The sequence below is a fragment of the Hypomesus nipponensis genome, chromosome 9 (genome assembly GCF_054491055.1).
Source record: "Hypomesus nipponensis isolate SF chromosome 9, ASM5449105v1, whole genome shotgun sequence".
In the NCBI taxonomy this organism is placed as follows: Eukaryota; Metazoa; Chordata; class Actinopteri; order Osmeriformes; family Osmeridae; genus Hypomesus; species Hypomesus nipponensis.
In genome coordinates, this window is record NC_140369.1 from 13,789,265 (window position 1) to 13,806,174 (window position 16,910).

A 16,910-nucleotide genomic window follows, 5' to 3' on the forward strand; every position below is an offset into this window, starting at 1 on the left:
CTTCTATGAGCTTCAAAGGGTCCTTTTGGAAAAAAATAACCCCCATAACAAATTACCATACAAAAGTCTTTGAGCATAGAAAACTACGCTCCACTGCATCTCTTCTTCACAGGCGGCCTGTGGCTGATTGAAGCCAAGCGGTTGTGATTCTCCTCAGCAGGCCTCCATGATCAAAGTGGATCAAGGCAGACAGTTAGCGAGACGCCCCCAGACCTTGAGCTCTGCCTGGGGCGCACTGTTCTGAGCATGGGTAATGGGCTCTCTGGGTCTCCTCAGTGTCTGCGTCTGTGACAAATGAGGGAATGTACAGTATGTGTGTGCATTGTGTGTGTGTGTCAGAGAGAGAGAGAGAGAGAGAGAGAGAGAGAGAGAGAGAGAGAGAGAGAGAAAGAGAGAGAGAGAGAGAGAGAGAGAGAGAGAATTTAAGAAAGAAAGGTAGAAAGAAAGAAAGAAAGAAAGAAAGAAAGAAAGAAAAAAAGAAAGAGAGTGGGAGACAGTCTCATCACAGCTCATCTCAGCTGTATTCTGCATGGACTATGAACTATTTGGACTATCATGGACTATCATGGATCTTTGAAAGGAATCTGTGCACTGGAGATTGTCACCCTCCAGCAGTCAGTCAGGGAGAAAACACCCATAGACCAGATATAGAAGTCTACAAGCCAGCTGGATAAAACCTGTAATGTTCCAGGATTGGGCGGAGCTGGTTCATGCAGGAGACTGTAGCGCTGTCAGTCAGCACCCCCGTGATCACACAGTCCTGGCTCCTGACACTCCTACTTTACAGCCCGGACGCTCTATTTCAGACCAGGAACTCACCCACACTCCGTCATTGCTCAGTACGACACAGGATGCTCAGTTTGTCTTCCTGTTGCTTCCACCACACCCAGCCTCCACCCTTGGTTCTGTGTACCCTCTACCTAAGGGGGAACGTGTAGCTCTCTGCCACGGATGTGTCTCAGGGTCTCAGTTGGGTTCGGTAAAGAGCCGGTGCGAGCAGAACCATACATGCCAAGACCAATGTGTTTATTATATACTATTATTATACTTAGACCAAAACGCTGTTCTTATTGGTCCAGAGAAGTTCTAAGAAGTCTGATAAACCGTTTGCAGACTTCTGAAAGTTTGCAGGGGTCTGCAAACGTTTTTATGGACCTAGCAAAAAAAGGTTGCCTTGGAGATGTTGACAACATGCCGTCTGCTTTTTCGTTTTTCTGACAGATTATTTTTGTAGTATGTAAGAAACCAAATATGGCCTTTGGACAGGTCTCTGTTAAATCTCTGCTTACAAAGGCGTTTGCAGACCTGTCCAAAGTCCATATTTGCAGTTTGTATCATCAGTACAGTGTTTATGAACTACTGAGTCTCCTGCCTGAACCTACAGTACAATCCATGAATGATCTTGACTTCAGAGACATAAGACTAAGAACAACATTTATATTGGTTTGGGCCATGGTCTTGATTTTGAATTTGTATGTGAGGAGAAAAAGGCAGAAATGGTCCCCTGGTTAACTCTTGAATCTTGCGGCACACAGCCTCACATTAATGAGGGAAGAGAGAGGAAAAGGAGAGGAAAACAGGAATGAAAAATGAACTGCTGTTTTGACAATGCTGATAATGCACTCACAGTTTAACACCAACTATTATGTAAATTGTTTTATTTTTTTATCCATTTGCTCCCTCTAACTCTAAATATAGAGCTATAGACTATGGATGTGTTTAGCTTCGTGGATTAAAAAATTAAATCACTGTTTTTATGTTCGAATCCTAGTCTCGTTCAAAAGTATGTGTAGCCTGCGTTATTTGTATAACACAGTAGCTTTCTCCGAACTGCACAATTAAAAAACGAACGGCAACTACAGCAATGCAGGCATGAAATAAATATTTAAAATTTGACCCACATGATGATGGAAATGGTTGTGCTGCTTGAGACAGCCTGGGCGCCAGTTTGCGTTTACGATGCTTTCCGGAGCGAAAAGAATTGTTCGGGTGCAGATGAAAATAGGGAGGGATTGTTGACTTCACGAGTGGCGAACAGTGCCGCGAAGCCTCTCTTCCCCATCATCTCGTTCTTAGCATAACCGGAGGAAGAACCGAGACCCCGACATCGCAGAACCGTGTGAAAATCGAAGTAAGTAGGCAAAGAAACACTATCGTTTTATGTGGGCCATAGTTAACTTTGCACAGTGAATTGCAACGTTACCTGTCCTGGGAAAACTCGAGGTGAAATTTGAGTAGACAAGCTGTGATGCGTTAAAGTTAGCCTACGTTAAAACATTGTCCTAGTCGCGTGTGCATGATCTTCTCTGAGCCCGTCACTGTTCTGTTAAAGATGGATTTGCGTGATGAAACCTTTGTCTGATATTCTCAACGGGTTGATTGATTGTTATAGCTGAATTGTTTAATGTTTTCTTGACTAAATGGTTTGATGATTTGATGTAATCACTGTTTCTCAACTTTTAGTTTATCATATTACACACTGGGATAGGCTACGCACACTATCAAATATGATGACAATTATATTATTTACGCAGTAGTAAGACTGGTGATTTTAATGAATGTGATAACTAACAGTTACCAACAACTACGTTTTGTCTAAAAGGTCAAATACTGCCTGTCTCCCACCCACAGTCTAAACAAACCGGAGGGGTGCTGAGGCCACTGAGCTAAATGAAACTGCCTCGATGCTACTCTCTCCTGTCATGTCTTCTCTCTGCTGTGTTTTCCACTCCTAACCTAATTTCCCCTTCTCCTCTTGCTACTCCTCTCCCTCTCTTAGCTTTTATTGATTATGAATGCAAGGCATATAAATACCATTTAAATATGTTATTGTGTTTTCTTGTGCATTGCAGCAGTTCTCTGTTTTATGTTAAATCAATGAGGATCAATCGTTAGACTACTTTAGTAACTCCAGGTGTCCTTACTCTCTGGGTCCTGATCTATCCCTCCCTCTCTCTCCCTCTCTATCTCTCTCCCTCTTTCTCTCTGCTCTGTCTGTTTTGCTCTTACTTATAGCTGAGAGGAGAAATCTCCTCTCTACAAACCGTTAGAGAGACTCAAAAAGGAGTGGAGTTCCAGTTTTTCTGACTGAACCCTTTTTCCTTCTCTATTCTTCTTTTTATTTCGTTCTTATCTCTATTTCTGGCTCTCTCTCTCTCACACACACACACACACACACACACACACACACACACACACACACACACATCCCACACACACCCACACAAACACATCCAGAAGTTGTAAGATATAAGACCACAAGACTACAGGACAAATACAGCTCTCTACAGTCTCCTACTATTGTCTCACATTCACTTAATCTCACTATCCCTCCATATTACATATTTCCCTCTCTTGTTATCTACCTCTGCAGTATCCAGACCATCAGTGTACTTGTGTCGACCTAGTTTTCCATCCCTTCAACATTATCTTCTCTCGTCCCTCCTCTTCCTCTCTCCCACTCTGTATCTCTTCACTTGGCCCGTTCTCTCTCCTCACTCCTCTTTCCACTCATGTTTTCTCAAACCCGCAAAGTGAATCTAGCAATTCTCATAGGACTCCTACACAGCAGTTAGTGAGAGGGATCCAATATAATGTATGTGTGTGTGTGTGTGTGTGTGTGTGTGTGTGTGTGCACTCATAAGATCAGCATAGCAGAAAATGTGTAACACATGGGTTTATGTAACAGGACATATAAGTATGTTCTATATTCATAACCCAAGCATCTGCAGTAATTCCATTATCAAGCTGTTAATATCTAAACTATTTCTGGCTTCTGTATCTGTGAAGCTACTTCTGCCTAAGATCCAAACAGTACTGTCTGTCTCTGACCTAGTGACAGAACTGGATCTTTGTTGTCATCTGATTGGTTAAAAGACAGAGATTCCATCTGAGCTCTGATGTTGTGGTCTCTCGCTGTGACATCACCGCTGTACACTCACACCGCCTCGCATCCGCTCGTGCTGCTCGCATGCTGGGTTGCTATAGAAACAATCTCTCCACTTTTCCGTCTGAACAGCGAGTGTACACACACATGCAGAGCACACGCATGGAGCACACATTTGCAGACGTGCAGGCAACGTCAGGAAGCAGAAAGAGAGAATTGTTTGCATTTTTAACAAGATAAGAGACGCCAACTGTTCCTAAAACTCACTGCCACCAATCAGCCATAAACAATGAAGCACCAACTGTGCCAGGCGACACTGATTGCCTAGCATCTCTCCATTTCCCCTGCTGTGATGAGTCTCACAGACACCAGCTGGGGAACATACTGGGTCAGGCACACTTAGACCTCTTAACTATATAATATACTATATAATATTATTGTTGCTTGCTTTTTTCTACAGGTATACTCTTGCAGTTTTTGAGGTTCATGTTGTTAAATTGTTTAACTACATGCTCTTATTGTTCTTCCCATTGGCACTTATTTGCTTTTCACAATGTATGCTTCTTGTTTTGGCTACCCGCAAAGTTTTCTCATTGTTATGGTCAGTGACCTATGCACTTTTGTAAAGCTCTCTTGGAAGTCAATTTGGATAAAAGCCTCTGCTAAATACTAGATGCTAAATGTTAACTGGAGAAATGTACATTTCATCTGCAACCCACACACCTGGGAGTGATGCTGTTACAGCCCAGTACCACCCATATGTAATCCAACTGCTCAAGGTCCTGATGCTTTGGTGCTGGTCTGGAGGCACAGCCCAGGGTACTTTTCAAAGCTCAGGGTTAGAGAACTGGGAATGTTCTAGAACCGTTGTGAACCCTCCTTTGATCCGGAGCTGGGTTCCTCCCCAGCCGGACCTCTCGTCTTTCTCTGCCTGAGGTGGATCTGCCTCTGCTTCAGATGTGGTGACACGTCTGACAGCAACACTCTCTTCATCTGCTGGGGAGTCGTGTGATGGGAGTGTGTGTGTGTGTGTGTGTATTAATATACCCCAGCACACTGACAGCGGGATGTGGTGCCTGAAGCTACAACACATCTCTGAACATCAGTTGCTGTGGTTATCTGCAGCTTGTTTTAATCGTGTTCATGGAGAACAAGGTTGACACCACTGTTCTGGAGTGAGACGGGAAAGCCCTATGCTAATGCAACCTGAGAGGAGAGAGGAGGTCCTTGGTTAAGATGTTTAACGCTGCAGAGAGCAGAGAGCTCAAGTGCATCTATGCCTCTTCCTGTAGGTCTTCCCTTTGAGTGGGAGGCTGGTACACAGGGGGTTCTTCTTGCTATTGTTTTCAGTTAAGATGGTGAACAGAGCGAGGTATAGGAAGAACCCGAGAGTAAGCACTATTTGAATACTGCAGGCTAATTAAATACGTAAGTCGATAAACGATCCTAGCATAGCTTTTTGCACCCTGCAGAGTGAAAAACGGAGAGCAAAAGAGAGAGAAACTCTAAGGCTGGGAATGGAGTGGAAGCCGAGGGTAAAATATTGTGGTGCACGCTGCAATGATCAAACATGCTCATTGGATGTGAAACATGGATAATAGCTTTGGTCGAGGATTACGTTGGACGCAAAGTTGGGGAGCAAACCTTGAGCTGGCGGAGCGCGGGGGCTGACTAACTAATTAAAAGTTTTGAAAAGGATGCAAGCTGATTGTAAATGACTTCCGTGGGTGCTCGTGGGCCCGACTGTTGATCTCAAGCTGTTCAAGCAGTTAATTAAAAAAAGAGACGTGGCGAGGCAAATCGGTTACAGATTGCAATTAATACGCTCTGCAGGGCGCGCCAGGAGAAAGTTACCCCACCTAGTTAACAAGAGTCTGCCTGCCGGAGTCGGCCTATGGAAGAACTTTGTTTATTTGTTACTATTCTTTTTCTGATCCATTATTAAAAGCTAACGAAGCAATGCTCTGTGAAATCTGGGCCCCTCGCCACCCCGAAACGTTTCTCTGTTTCTATGGTAACCCACCTCTGAACGAGGATTAAAAAAAGTCTCCCTGTCCTCCGTCACTCTATCTCTCCTTCCACACACTTCATTCCTTTATTCCACGTTATTTATGAGGATGAAAGGTATGACAGGCCGTTGATGAGTAAGACATGCAGAAAGGGGTGGGGTGGGGGGCATGGGGGAGTAAGGAATACAAAGGAGGATGGGGTGAGAATTGAAAGGGAGATTAAAAGCTTGAAAGCATAACCTTGTGGCAACTGAGTAGAAACTGCTTCAGCAGCCTCAGAAAAGGATGACAGACTGTCTGTTGGTTTGACAGAAGCCAGTCAGTCAACCAGTATGTCAATCAGTGATTCAGGATTAATGCGACAGAAACTGGCTGTTGCTCTAGTCTAGGAAAGGTCATTGGATGTACCAATGAAGTGATACACTTATACAAAACATACAAAAACTTATAACAAATAATTATTACTAATCAGCAAATTATTAGTATCTTAATATACTTTATTATTATGCATATATCAGCATATATGCAATAATTCTTTAGCATTTTAAAATTGTTTATTCAGTTCATCCATCTACAAAAGGTTTATAAAGTGTAAAAGGCTTGATAAGAATTGTTATTATAAATGTTATGCTTTTGTTATATTATGTATGTATTTATACAGAATATAAGATACACTGTTGACAGTCGTAGTCCATTTCATAGTGACTAACAAGGTTTTCCTTTAACAAAGCCAGTCGTATCCATCAGTGGCTGTGTGGAGGACAAAAGTAGGTGCGTAGGGTTGGTTAGAATCCTCTTATCACTGGGTCCTATGGTCCTCCAGATTCAGCTGGTTGTGTGTGTCCCCTGGGCCTCCAGGCAGCTACAGTAACATAAGGGGGTTACTGGCATGGCAACCATGGAGCGGGGGAAAGGGAGTAAGGAGGAGATGTGTGTGACTGAGAATGTGACTGAGAAGGGATCGCCGAGGAACATGTGATCCAAGTGTGGTTGCCTGGTTACTGATAGCTGTGTCGTTCTAGTACAGCCCACTACAGTTTGATCGTGTATGTAACAAGAGAGGACTACTAAAGAGGACCACACACTCACAGACACATTCCGATCTGTCTATTTATCTCCTAAAGAGCAAGCTTTGCTCATGATCTATCCCCGCACACACTCAACCACACGGCTGAGGAGTCACAGAGTCAACAAGCCTCTCAACAGGCTCTTCATGTACTGCATCTGATGTTGACTATCATCTGTGGTTTCGAACGTGTGCTTTCTTTAATGACCATGTTGTGGGAATTGCAGCTCATTATCTCATCATGTTATCATTCTTTACTTAGTAACACTGTCATGTTTCAGGGCCCAGAGTGAGCTGGTGGTCCACCCCCGAGGAAGTGTCTGCAGCCGGGTCAGGCTGATCCTGCCACCCCCTCCTCTGCCACATCCACCCACGGTTCTCTGTAGCCCAGCTCTCCACCACCTCCTCCCCAGGCTCAGGCTGTCTACCCAGGGGTGGAGATCATGTCGGTGCCCTCGACCCAGGAGTACCACTGGCAGAGCCTGGCAAGGCTCCCCAGCGGGCGTGTCTACCACTCCCTGGTGGAGGTGGGGGCCCATATGTACATGCTGGGGGGGTGTGATGCAGCGGGGAGGCCCTGCCCTGCTCTGGAGCTCTACTCCCCAGAGGTGGGTCACCAGGCCTCTGGCCTAGTACGGGATGCCGTCACTGATCTCCCAATGTTGAGTGACGCTAAAGATGCTTGTGTGAACGTTGCTCCCCTCAGGGTGACCGCTGGTTGAGCCTGCCCCCCATGCCGACCCCCCGTGCGGGCGCGGCCGTGGCCGTGCTGGGTAAGCAGGTGCTGGTGGTGGGGGGTGTGGGGGAAAACCAGTGCCCCCTGAAGGTGGTGGAAGTGTACAACACAGATGAGGGCAGGTGGAGGAAGAGGAGTGGTCTGAGAGAGGCCCTGATGGGCGTGGCCATCGTTGTGAAAGGTGTGTGTGGGGGGATCTGGGTGGAACGCACATGTACCCACTCTCACATGCTTTGTTAGATGTTAGACGTTTGTGCTGTATACAACACACTCACAGCACAAGTAGACGTATTATGATGTATGCGTTTTCCCTCTCTCCGCTCTCCTCCCTTGTCTCTCTGCAGATGGGCGAGCCCTGGCCGTGGGGGGCATGGGGCCTGATCTGCTCCCCCGCAACATCCTGCAGCAGTATGATCTGAGGAAGGACATGTGGGCACTACTGCCCTCTATGCCAACTCCTCGGTACGACGCCACAGCACACCTGCTAGGCAACAAGATCTACGTGGCAGGTACATCCAAATGAGAGAGAGAGAGAGAGTGTGAGAGAGAGAGAGAGAGAGATAGTGTGTTTGTGTTTGTTAACTGTGTGTTTTCTCCCCAAGGTGGACGTCAGTGTAAGCGCTCAGTAAAGGCCTTCGAGTTATTTGACTCTGAAACACGTTCCTGGACTACTCTTCCCAGCATGCCATGCAAGCGTGCCTACTCGGGTGTGGTCTGGGACAGCATGGGCCGGCTGTCTCTGCTGGGGGGGCTACGGCAGGGGGGTGGGCACCAGAGATCCAAGTTTACTAAGAACATCAACATCTTCGACACCAACCAGGGTGAGAGACCGCAGCCACACACACACACACACACACACCAGCTCACTGTCTCAAAGACAGTTTGGCAGTTAAGTTTCTCATCATCTCTTTAGCCTTTTTATAGCCATAGCATCTTGCCTTTACGAGTCATGTTGAGTGTCACCACAATGCAAAGTCATTGCTGAAGACAGATTATATTCTCAGGGGGCCTGTAGACACCACATACACCTGTATTCCTGGGTAATTACTATTTTCCATCCCATGGAAACATCTGTGAGTAGCAGATGGTGAAATTGAGATGAGACAAAGAGGAGAGAAGCAAATGGCTCACCGTGGGGAAAAAATCAATAAGTAATTTCAAACTATGAGATATTTTGTCACATATTGGGATTGTTCCACAGTTCCAAAATTGTAAGTGGAATGAGAGGAGCAGTGGGTGTCTGCATACTAATCTAGAGCCAGGGGACATGTGGGAATGGGATGTGCAAAAACCAAAGACACACATGCACCCAGTCCCTCTCCCCCCTCTGTCATCTGTAGGTCACCCGGCTCTGACATACACACACATGCACACACACGCACACACACGCACACACACGCACACACATGCACACACATGCACAAACACGCACACACACACACAAACTCCCACATACTTACCCAACCCTATGGCCAAGTCTTACACCCGCCTCCCCAATCTTAGTGGAGATGAGATGGGAGGTGTGCAGAGAGGAGGCAGGCCAGGGGGGGGGGGGGGGGGGGTGCTTCACTGGCACAATCCACAAACAGGTTGCTTTGTGAACGATGGTCCTCCCATAGCTCTGCGACGGTCACGCTGGCTATCAGCTGTCTGCTACTCACACCATATCATATCCAGAACGGCACCACGGTCTGAAAATAAGCCTCCAGTTTACAGCACGCTCAACTGAAACTGAAGCGTAGATTACGCCGAGAAAAGGACGAGGCGAATTGAAACGACACAAATAACCACACAAACTCCTCGAGAAAGACCATCTACTCTGTGAATCCACTCTTTACCTCCCTTCCTCTGTCTTTGCCCCCTTCTCTATCTCTTGATCTATCTCTGTGTATTGCTCTCTCTCTCTCTCTCTCTCTCTCTCTCTCTCTCTCTCTCTCTCTCTCTCTCTCTCTCTCTGTATTGGGGTGTTTATACACCCTAGACACAGCAGGGAAAATGTCTCCCTCCACACAACCTAGGATTTCCTACAGACAAAGCAAACACAGCAGACTATGAAGCCCTCCAAAGTATTATAAAAAATGAATCTGCTTTGTGTTGAATAATTTTCGGTCCCAGGATATTGTTCTCCTTAATCATGGCTGTACGGGGGATTCTCAACACTTGCTAGTATCTCCTAGTGTAAATAAAATGGCAAGTTAATGATCTTCAGCTGCCAAGCAGGAAGGAGGAAAAACCACTCGTTTTTCTACTTTCCTGCAATTAAAGTGTTCCAAATGGTTGGTTTGGGGGAAATTGTCCTTATTTTCAGTCCAGAGGGTTGTGGTAAGTTTATAACTTTGTCTGTCTGTGTGTGTGTGTGTGTGTGTGTGTCTGTATGTGTTTGTTAGTGTGTGTCGGTGGCCACCCAGCTGCCATGTTAGGTGATCTCTAGCCTCCGACCGTCGCCAATGTCCATGAGAGCACCACACTCAACATGATCATCGAACAATCTGGCTGCATCTCATTTGGGAGGGTGTCTGAAGCCTCTCCTGTTGTTGTAGTCTTCAGTGTGTGTGTGGAGTCCGAGTGTGCCCTGTGCTTCGCTTGGTGGAAGACAACATTAGTATTCAGCCCCCGTTTGTTCCTGTGTTGTGATTCTGTCAGCAGTAAGGCCACTCCCAATGGGAGCTTGGAGCATTGTGAAAAACCTGAAGATGGGAATGAAATCTTCACACACACACCTATACACACACATTTATGCTTCTTTCTTGTTCCTGTAGGAGTGTGGTTGAAGTCTGAGCAGACGGTGCCTATGAAGACTAAGAGGGCTGACTTTGCCGCCGCGGTGCTTCGGGGCAGGATGGTGGTAGCTGGAGGACTAGGTGAGTGCTCTTTATACCTGACTGGATCACCATAGACTGAACCACACTATCCACCTTCCATGGTGGATTTGTAAGTTTCTACCGTGTTTGGGCAGTAGTTAACCCTTCCCAGGTAATGTGTGTTGACCAGGTCATGAGCCATTAGTGTTAGACACAGTGGAGGCCTTCCACCCTCAGAAGAAGAAGTGGGAGAAACTGGCGCCCATGGCAACACCAAGATGCTCCGCCTCCTCGATTGTCATTAGGGACCGCCTCCTTGTGGTGGGAGGAGTCAACCAGGTGCTTTTATCAATCTGGCTATCGATATGTTTGTCCATTTATTTATCTAGGAGCCTATATCTAACCAAACGTCTGTCGGTCAGGTCCCCAGCTCTGCCCACGAGATCCTGTATGTGAGAGAAGAGGAGTGTTTGTAGAAAGAGGACTCTGAGACCTGCTCACTGGCTGGGAGGATTCTTGGCTGCAATCAATTATTCTAGTTCTGCCATTACTGTAGTTTGACATAGTTTGAACTGGCAATATACGCCCAAAGATATGGTTTGTTTGTGAAGAAAGGAGGAGTATTTAGACAGTAAGGAGGGAGGACAGGGAGAGGCGGGTGGAGGAGGAATGGATGGCGGTACATGATGTAACACTGTACCACCCTCTGGTGGGGAACACACTGCACTCAATACAGATTTGCTCACATATACAGACACACACGTAAAATGAGCTGGTTCTCTCTGTAAATATTTATGAAGAGTTTTAGTAAGAATAAGTCCTCTGTACTACTGGTCTTCTCCCATTTGGAGTGCACAACAGGTAGTCGATATTTTGTAACTTTTGCATCGATTGTTATAGACTTGCCTCTCGCATTACATGTTTTAAATAGAAAATGTAGACAAGCTCTTTTAGGAAAGGCTGGGATAAGGGATGCATTTTTCTAATTGTTCTGTTAATGCGCACACAATGATATCAAAGGTGTAGCTGTAAAATAGTCTGTTTTAAGCTAAGCATGTAGACAGATTGTGAAGTCACCTCTTTGCATTTCTTAAGGGGTGTCACTGTTGAAAATGTGCACATTTTATCTTCTGTCACATCTATAAACTGTTCCAGGAAAATGCAACTGCTCTAGTCATAAAAAAAAAACTATGGTACTAGAACTTGGCTCAAATCACAACAACATCGAAACAAAATTTTGTTTGTGCATCCACAATGATAACATGTACACTGGCATTGCACTGAGAATACTCTAGTTTGACATGAATCATCTGTAAATGCATAATATGTATATGGTGTAAATGCTAATCGTGGTTTGTTAAGTGTTTCTATCAGGTTGTTCGTGGATGAGAAACTGTAGCTCTGTTCAACAGTAGCCTTTTTACCCTCTGTAGTTACTTTAATCCTACTTGTATTTGCAAATCCGCAAATACTTTTTGTTCACTGCAACGAAACCAATGCAGTAGTCTGGTTGGTAGTATTTCGCTAACTATGATTGTGGAATAGATTTTCGTAATTGAACCAGGTCTGAATTTATGCATCCATGAAAAAAGCAATAGACCATGCTTCTAATTATTGCTCATGGTCCTCCATTAGTGCACTACTGATAATGTCATGAAATAGTTTCATTCTCAGGTTGTAATTAAAAGCACAAATAATAAATACATTTAACAAAACGTTGTCTTTATTATCAATTTCATTTCTATCAATTTCCATCTACTAATACTGTTCATTTGGGTTCATTTTCAGTAATTGCCACTAGATGGCGGTGTTTGCTTACTGTGTGTGTGAAGAAGGACTGTCATGTAGAGCTCACTGTGTTCTCAAATAATGGTAGAGTTGATTTAGATAACTATTCAAACATACTTTTATCTTAGTCATTTTGACCTCAAACTGGAATTTCAGGGAAGTAAAACAATGGACCAGTCTCCACATTTGAAAAAATAATATTCCAGGAAAAACTCAAATGATCAGGTTGTTCTTACCGTCCAAAGAACTGCCCTTATGGATGTTGTGTACACTGACACAACAGTTCACATTACAAAACTGAAAAGATGAATTAGAGATTGTGGAAGAGATACAAAATTGAAAAAAAACATAAACATGTACTCACTACATGCACACACTTCAACTAGTTCCAGTTCTGTAACTGAGGCTTCCTATGTGCAATAGATCTTAGTCTCTCCTCTAGTCTCTATCTGCCTTGTGACATGCCTACTGTATGCCCCATTACACAGCACCCCATCACCCAACACGTACACATGTATATACACTCATAGACACACACACTCACACACAGCACCCCAACACACACACACATACACTTGTTGACACACATATGTCATACACACACAGATAACCCCACACATACACACCCGACAGGTCGCACTCCTAAATGGGTCTATGGAGGCTGTGTGTCCTAGGATGCGCCCCTGCTGCTGTATTCTCCCCTGTGATCTTTCCACATGAACTCAGTTAGGATAATTGCCCCGGTTCTATAGTTGGCCCTGCAGTTACAGTAATAGAGGAAGAGAAAGAGAGAGAACTTTGTGTTCAATGGTAAGTCTGTGATAAGCTATAAGAATGTTGATCTGCCCATGGGATGGACAGAGCTTCTTCCAGTCACTGTTGGTAGGAGAAGGGGTAGCTTCACTCTCGTCTGAGTCAGTACAGTGGATAATCCCGGGCATGTGGATCCCTGGTCTGGTCGTTCCACACTTTGGGATGAGTTGCGACGTGGGCCTCTCAACATTAAGACAACTGTGCCTCATTTCTGCTAACAAGAACATGTTTTTGAACCATGTGTTTTTGAATAGTGTAAGCATTGAGAAAAAGGAACAAATCCAAGAAGGCTCTGTGATTTTGATTGGTTAACGTACGTAAGGCTGGCTCACTTTTGTACCAGTTACTAGAATAGCCTGTTTTAGCTACCATTCATCCAAGCTTGGTATAAAAGGATGCACCTGCACATACATATACTCCCAGATTGCATTTCCCTATGCACGTAACGTACACACACCTCCAGTTTGTAGAAGTGTGGTGGTTAACTGATTAATTGGTGAGACTGTGTGTTACTATCTAACGTGTTCCATTGATGGCGGATGAGACCTCCAGACACAGCAGGGTGTCACTGAGTTTAGACTGAATGAGTAACACCTGGAAACTGCTCCTCTGTAGATGGTTCATCCCTGAGTGATGCAACAGCATGGAACATAACCATCCTAGACCTGGAGCTCCCAGTGGCCCCCTTCATCCCTCTCCATCTCACTCCTTCTTTTCTCTCTGTCACCCTGCATTGTTGTCTGTTTTAGGACCTTAGCCGTAGTTCTTCCTTTACCTCATAAAACAGATCATAGTGTTTATTCTGGTATTCAGGACCACAAGGGAAGCGGTCAATCACACCTTGGGGGGGGGGGGGGGCAGCTGTGAGACTTTCTATACTGGATATTTACCATCTAATGTCACCGAATGTCTGTCTGATTTCGTGCTCCTAACTCGACGGAGCACAAAAGTACAAAGGTATAGGAAAAACATGACATGGATTTCAGGAGAAATAGGTTTTGTTAATGTATAGTGTAAGGCAAGTCGAATGGATTTGGGAAATGGACCGGGCGGGATTTGATATTTTTGGAGCTGGAAAGAAATCTGTACTAGCAGTCACATGGATATTGACCATACAGTATGATCACATATTGGGGGGGACGTGTGCCCCTGTTCCCCCGTAGAATTACATTACATTTAGTCATTTAGCAGACGCTCTTATCCAGAGCAACTTACAGTAAGTACAGGGACATTCCCCCCAAAGCAAGTAGGGTGAAGTGCCTGGCCCAAGGACACAACTTCCTTTGGCACGGCTGGAAATTGAACCAGCAACCTTCTGATTACGAGCCCGAGTCCCTAACTGCTTAGCCACCTGACTCCTTTTACGCCTATGCAGCACCGTGACCCAAAGCGTCCACTGATTCTGAGCGAGAAATGAAACCCAATAGAGAGAGAGAGAGAGAGAGAGAGAGAGAGAGAGAGAGAGAGAGAGAGAGAGAGAGAGAGAGAGAGAGAGAGAGAGAGAGAGAGAGAGAGAGAGAGAGAGAGAGAGAGAGAGAGAGAAAAACTAAACTCCGACTGGTTTGAAGTTGCTTGTTTGGACGTCGCTTTTAAAGGAGTTCGTGGAAGGGGGTGAGGGAGGGAGACGCCGAGAGAAAGGAAGAGGGGGAGGGTGTGGTTAGTGGACAGCTATTCAGCCAGGCCTAAGGGAACCCATCCAAATCTCCCCTGACATTCTTCTGAGCTCAAAGACCCACAGGGACAGAACTGGCACAGAACCGGCACAGACCGCCCTGCCGTTGCCAGGGACAGCCACGCTCCTGAAGCATTACCAGGGGGCCAGTGCTGTTTTCTGTCTTGTCGTCACCTCACTTCCTGGTTGGAAAAAAGACTGGAGAATCATTAACCATCAGAGCACCCCCCAATGTCCAACCAGACCTAGACACTTTCTTTCTATTTAGTTACCTATTTCCATCCCCCCTGTCTACCAATGCCAATCTTTTTATTCCAAAACAAACAACCATGAACTCTGTTACCGTGCAGTTAGATGAGTGGGAGCAGTGAAACCACTCATTACATCCTGTCATCTCAAAGACAAGTTGACACATTCACCAGGGACACCATTCCCTGACCTTTCCATGTGTGTTGGGAGTTTACATTGTAACCAAGTTCAAGTTCTTTTCCAGTGGCCTTTCCAGCGGAAATGTGTCCTCAGTACACCGGCATCTTTGGGGCAAGGGTACTTGAGTCAGACGAGGTCAGATAGCCAAAAAGACAAGACCACAAAGGGTCAAACACACTGGGCTATTCGGCACAGTCGTTTCAGCTCCAGATCAGTACTCAATGCTCGGTCCCTTGAATCAACTCTACACCTTCCAGTTCAACAACACAGTTATTTCTTGAAAGGTGAATTTGCTGATGAGTGTGGTAAAGTCCCTTGAATCAACTCTACACCTTCCAGTTCAACAACACAGTTATTTCTTGAAAGGTGAATTTGCTGATGAGCGTGGGAAATTCTTTTCAGTGTGGAATCTCTCCATCTGTCAGTGGTGTGCAGTATCATGCACACTGAATGCAGCCCTGAATCCTCTTAAAACCATCAATCCTCTCATGGACAACCTTGGGAGTGTCCAGTGCCTGGGCTCCTTCAGGCGTTATGTGATCAACCCCCCCCCCCCTCCCAGTGGACCCCAGTCACCTTTAACAGTTGAGACCCTGTGGCTCACACATCCCATGAACTTTGACCCCGCCCAGTTCTACAGCACACAGGCGTACTTGAGGCAAGTCTGTGTTGTCTAGTAAATAAGGGAGAAACCGCTGAGCATGTGACTTATGCACCATGTGTTTGATTGTTAAGGTTATTTCACCATACAGTACGTGCCAGGTAATGAGTTGAGTTTGGGGTTCTTCTGACACAATTCCTCAGTATCCTACCAAGGCACGGTCTTGGTCTAGGGTCCTGCCTTGACAGAGCCGTGTCTCCCAAGCCACAGGGTCCAGCATCCACACATCCACATGCACACAAGATGCCTGAATGGGTCGCACATTCCTAACAAGCTCAGGCCTTATGGTTAAGTGTTTATGATTTTCCAGGTCACTGTGCCTCTCGGGCTGGTTGGGCAGACAGGACAGGCAGACTCAGGCGAGGTGACACACAGTAACCTCTGGTCTCCCTGCTCAGTTCTGCTGTGGGCCTACGTTCCTAAGAATCCTCTGCTGGTAAACACCAGTCGCTAGAGTGTTGCCAGTCAGGGGACCTTGTTAGAGAAGTGACCTGTGAGAGGAACACCCCTGGGAGAGTGACTAAGAGGTAGGAGGCAGGTACAGAACCCCCCATGGCCCCTTTTCTCTCTCTCTCTCTCTCTCTCTCTCTCTCTCTCTCTCTCTCTCTCTCTCTCTCTCTCTCTCTCTCTCTCTCTCTCGCTCTCTCTCTATTTCTCTCTCTCTCTCTCTTTCTTTCTTTCTTTCTTTCTTTCTTTCTTTCTTTCTTTCTTTCTTTCTTTCTTTCTTTCTTTCTTTCTTTCTTTCTTTCTTTCTTTCTTTCTCTCTCTCTCTCTCTCTCTCTCTCTCTCTCTCTCTCCCTATTTCTCTCTCTCTCTCTTCTCTCTGGATACAAATACATGTAAATGGCACCAAGCAATAACCCAATCCAAGCAGTTACAGTCTCTATTACAGTTGGTATTATAAAGAAACGAGCTGTGATTTACTGAAACAGTATTTGCTACTGCAACCCAGCTGTGTGCAGTTCTGCTCATGGTACCACCCTGGAACCACGTAGAGACGTACTGGAAAATGTGGGAGAAACATAACAACAGGAAGTTTCCCTGTGCTC

At 45.5% G+C, this 16,910-nt stretch overlaps 1 protein-coding gene across 1 annotated transcript; it reads left to right on the plus strand.

Moving 5' to 3' along the window:
- The first annotated feature begins 1,862 nt into the window (after positions 1-1,862).
- Positions 1,863-12,183, plus strand: klhdc8a (kelch domain containing 8A). The gene is made up of 8 exons (XM_084705442.1): positions 1,863-2,131; positions 7,243-7,569; positions 7,668-7,878; positions 8,042-8,206; positions 8,300-8,518; positions 10,457-10,558; positions 10,689-10,837; positions 10,921-12,183. Exons 2-8 carry the CDS (start codon positions 7,405-7,407, stop codon positions 10,972-10,974), a joined length of 1,065 nt encoding a protein of 354 aa, XP_084561568.1. The 5' UTR covers positions 1,863-2,131; positions 7,243-7,404; the 3' UTR covers positions 10,975-12,183.
- Positions 12,184-16,910: the final 4,727 nt, after the last annotated feature.

What these genes read in the sequence shown, in the direction of transcription:
- klhdc8a (XM_084705442.1), top strand. Translation starts at nt 7,405, where the DNA reads ATGTCGGTGCCCTCGACCCAGGAGTACCACTGGCAGAGCCTGGCAAGG. An exon ending in TGGAGCTCTACTCCCCAGAG is followed by an intron (nt 7,570 to 7,667) that starts GTGGGTCACCAG and finishes TGCTCCCCTCAG; the next exon opens with GGTGACCGCTGGTTGAGCCT. An exon ending in TGGTGGGAGGAGTCAACCAG is followed by an intron (nt 10,838 to 10,920) that starts GTGCTTTTATCA and finishes TCTGTCGGTCAG; the next exon opens with GTCCCCAGCTCTGCCCACGA.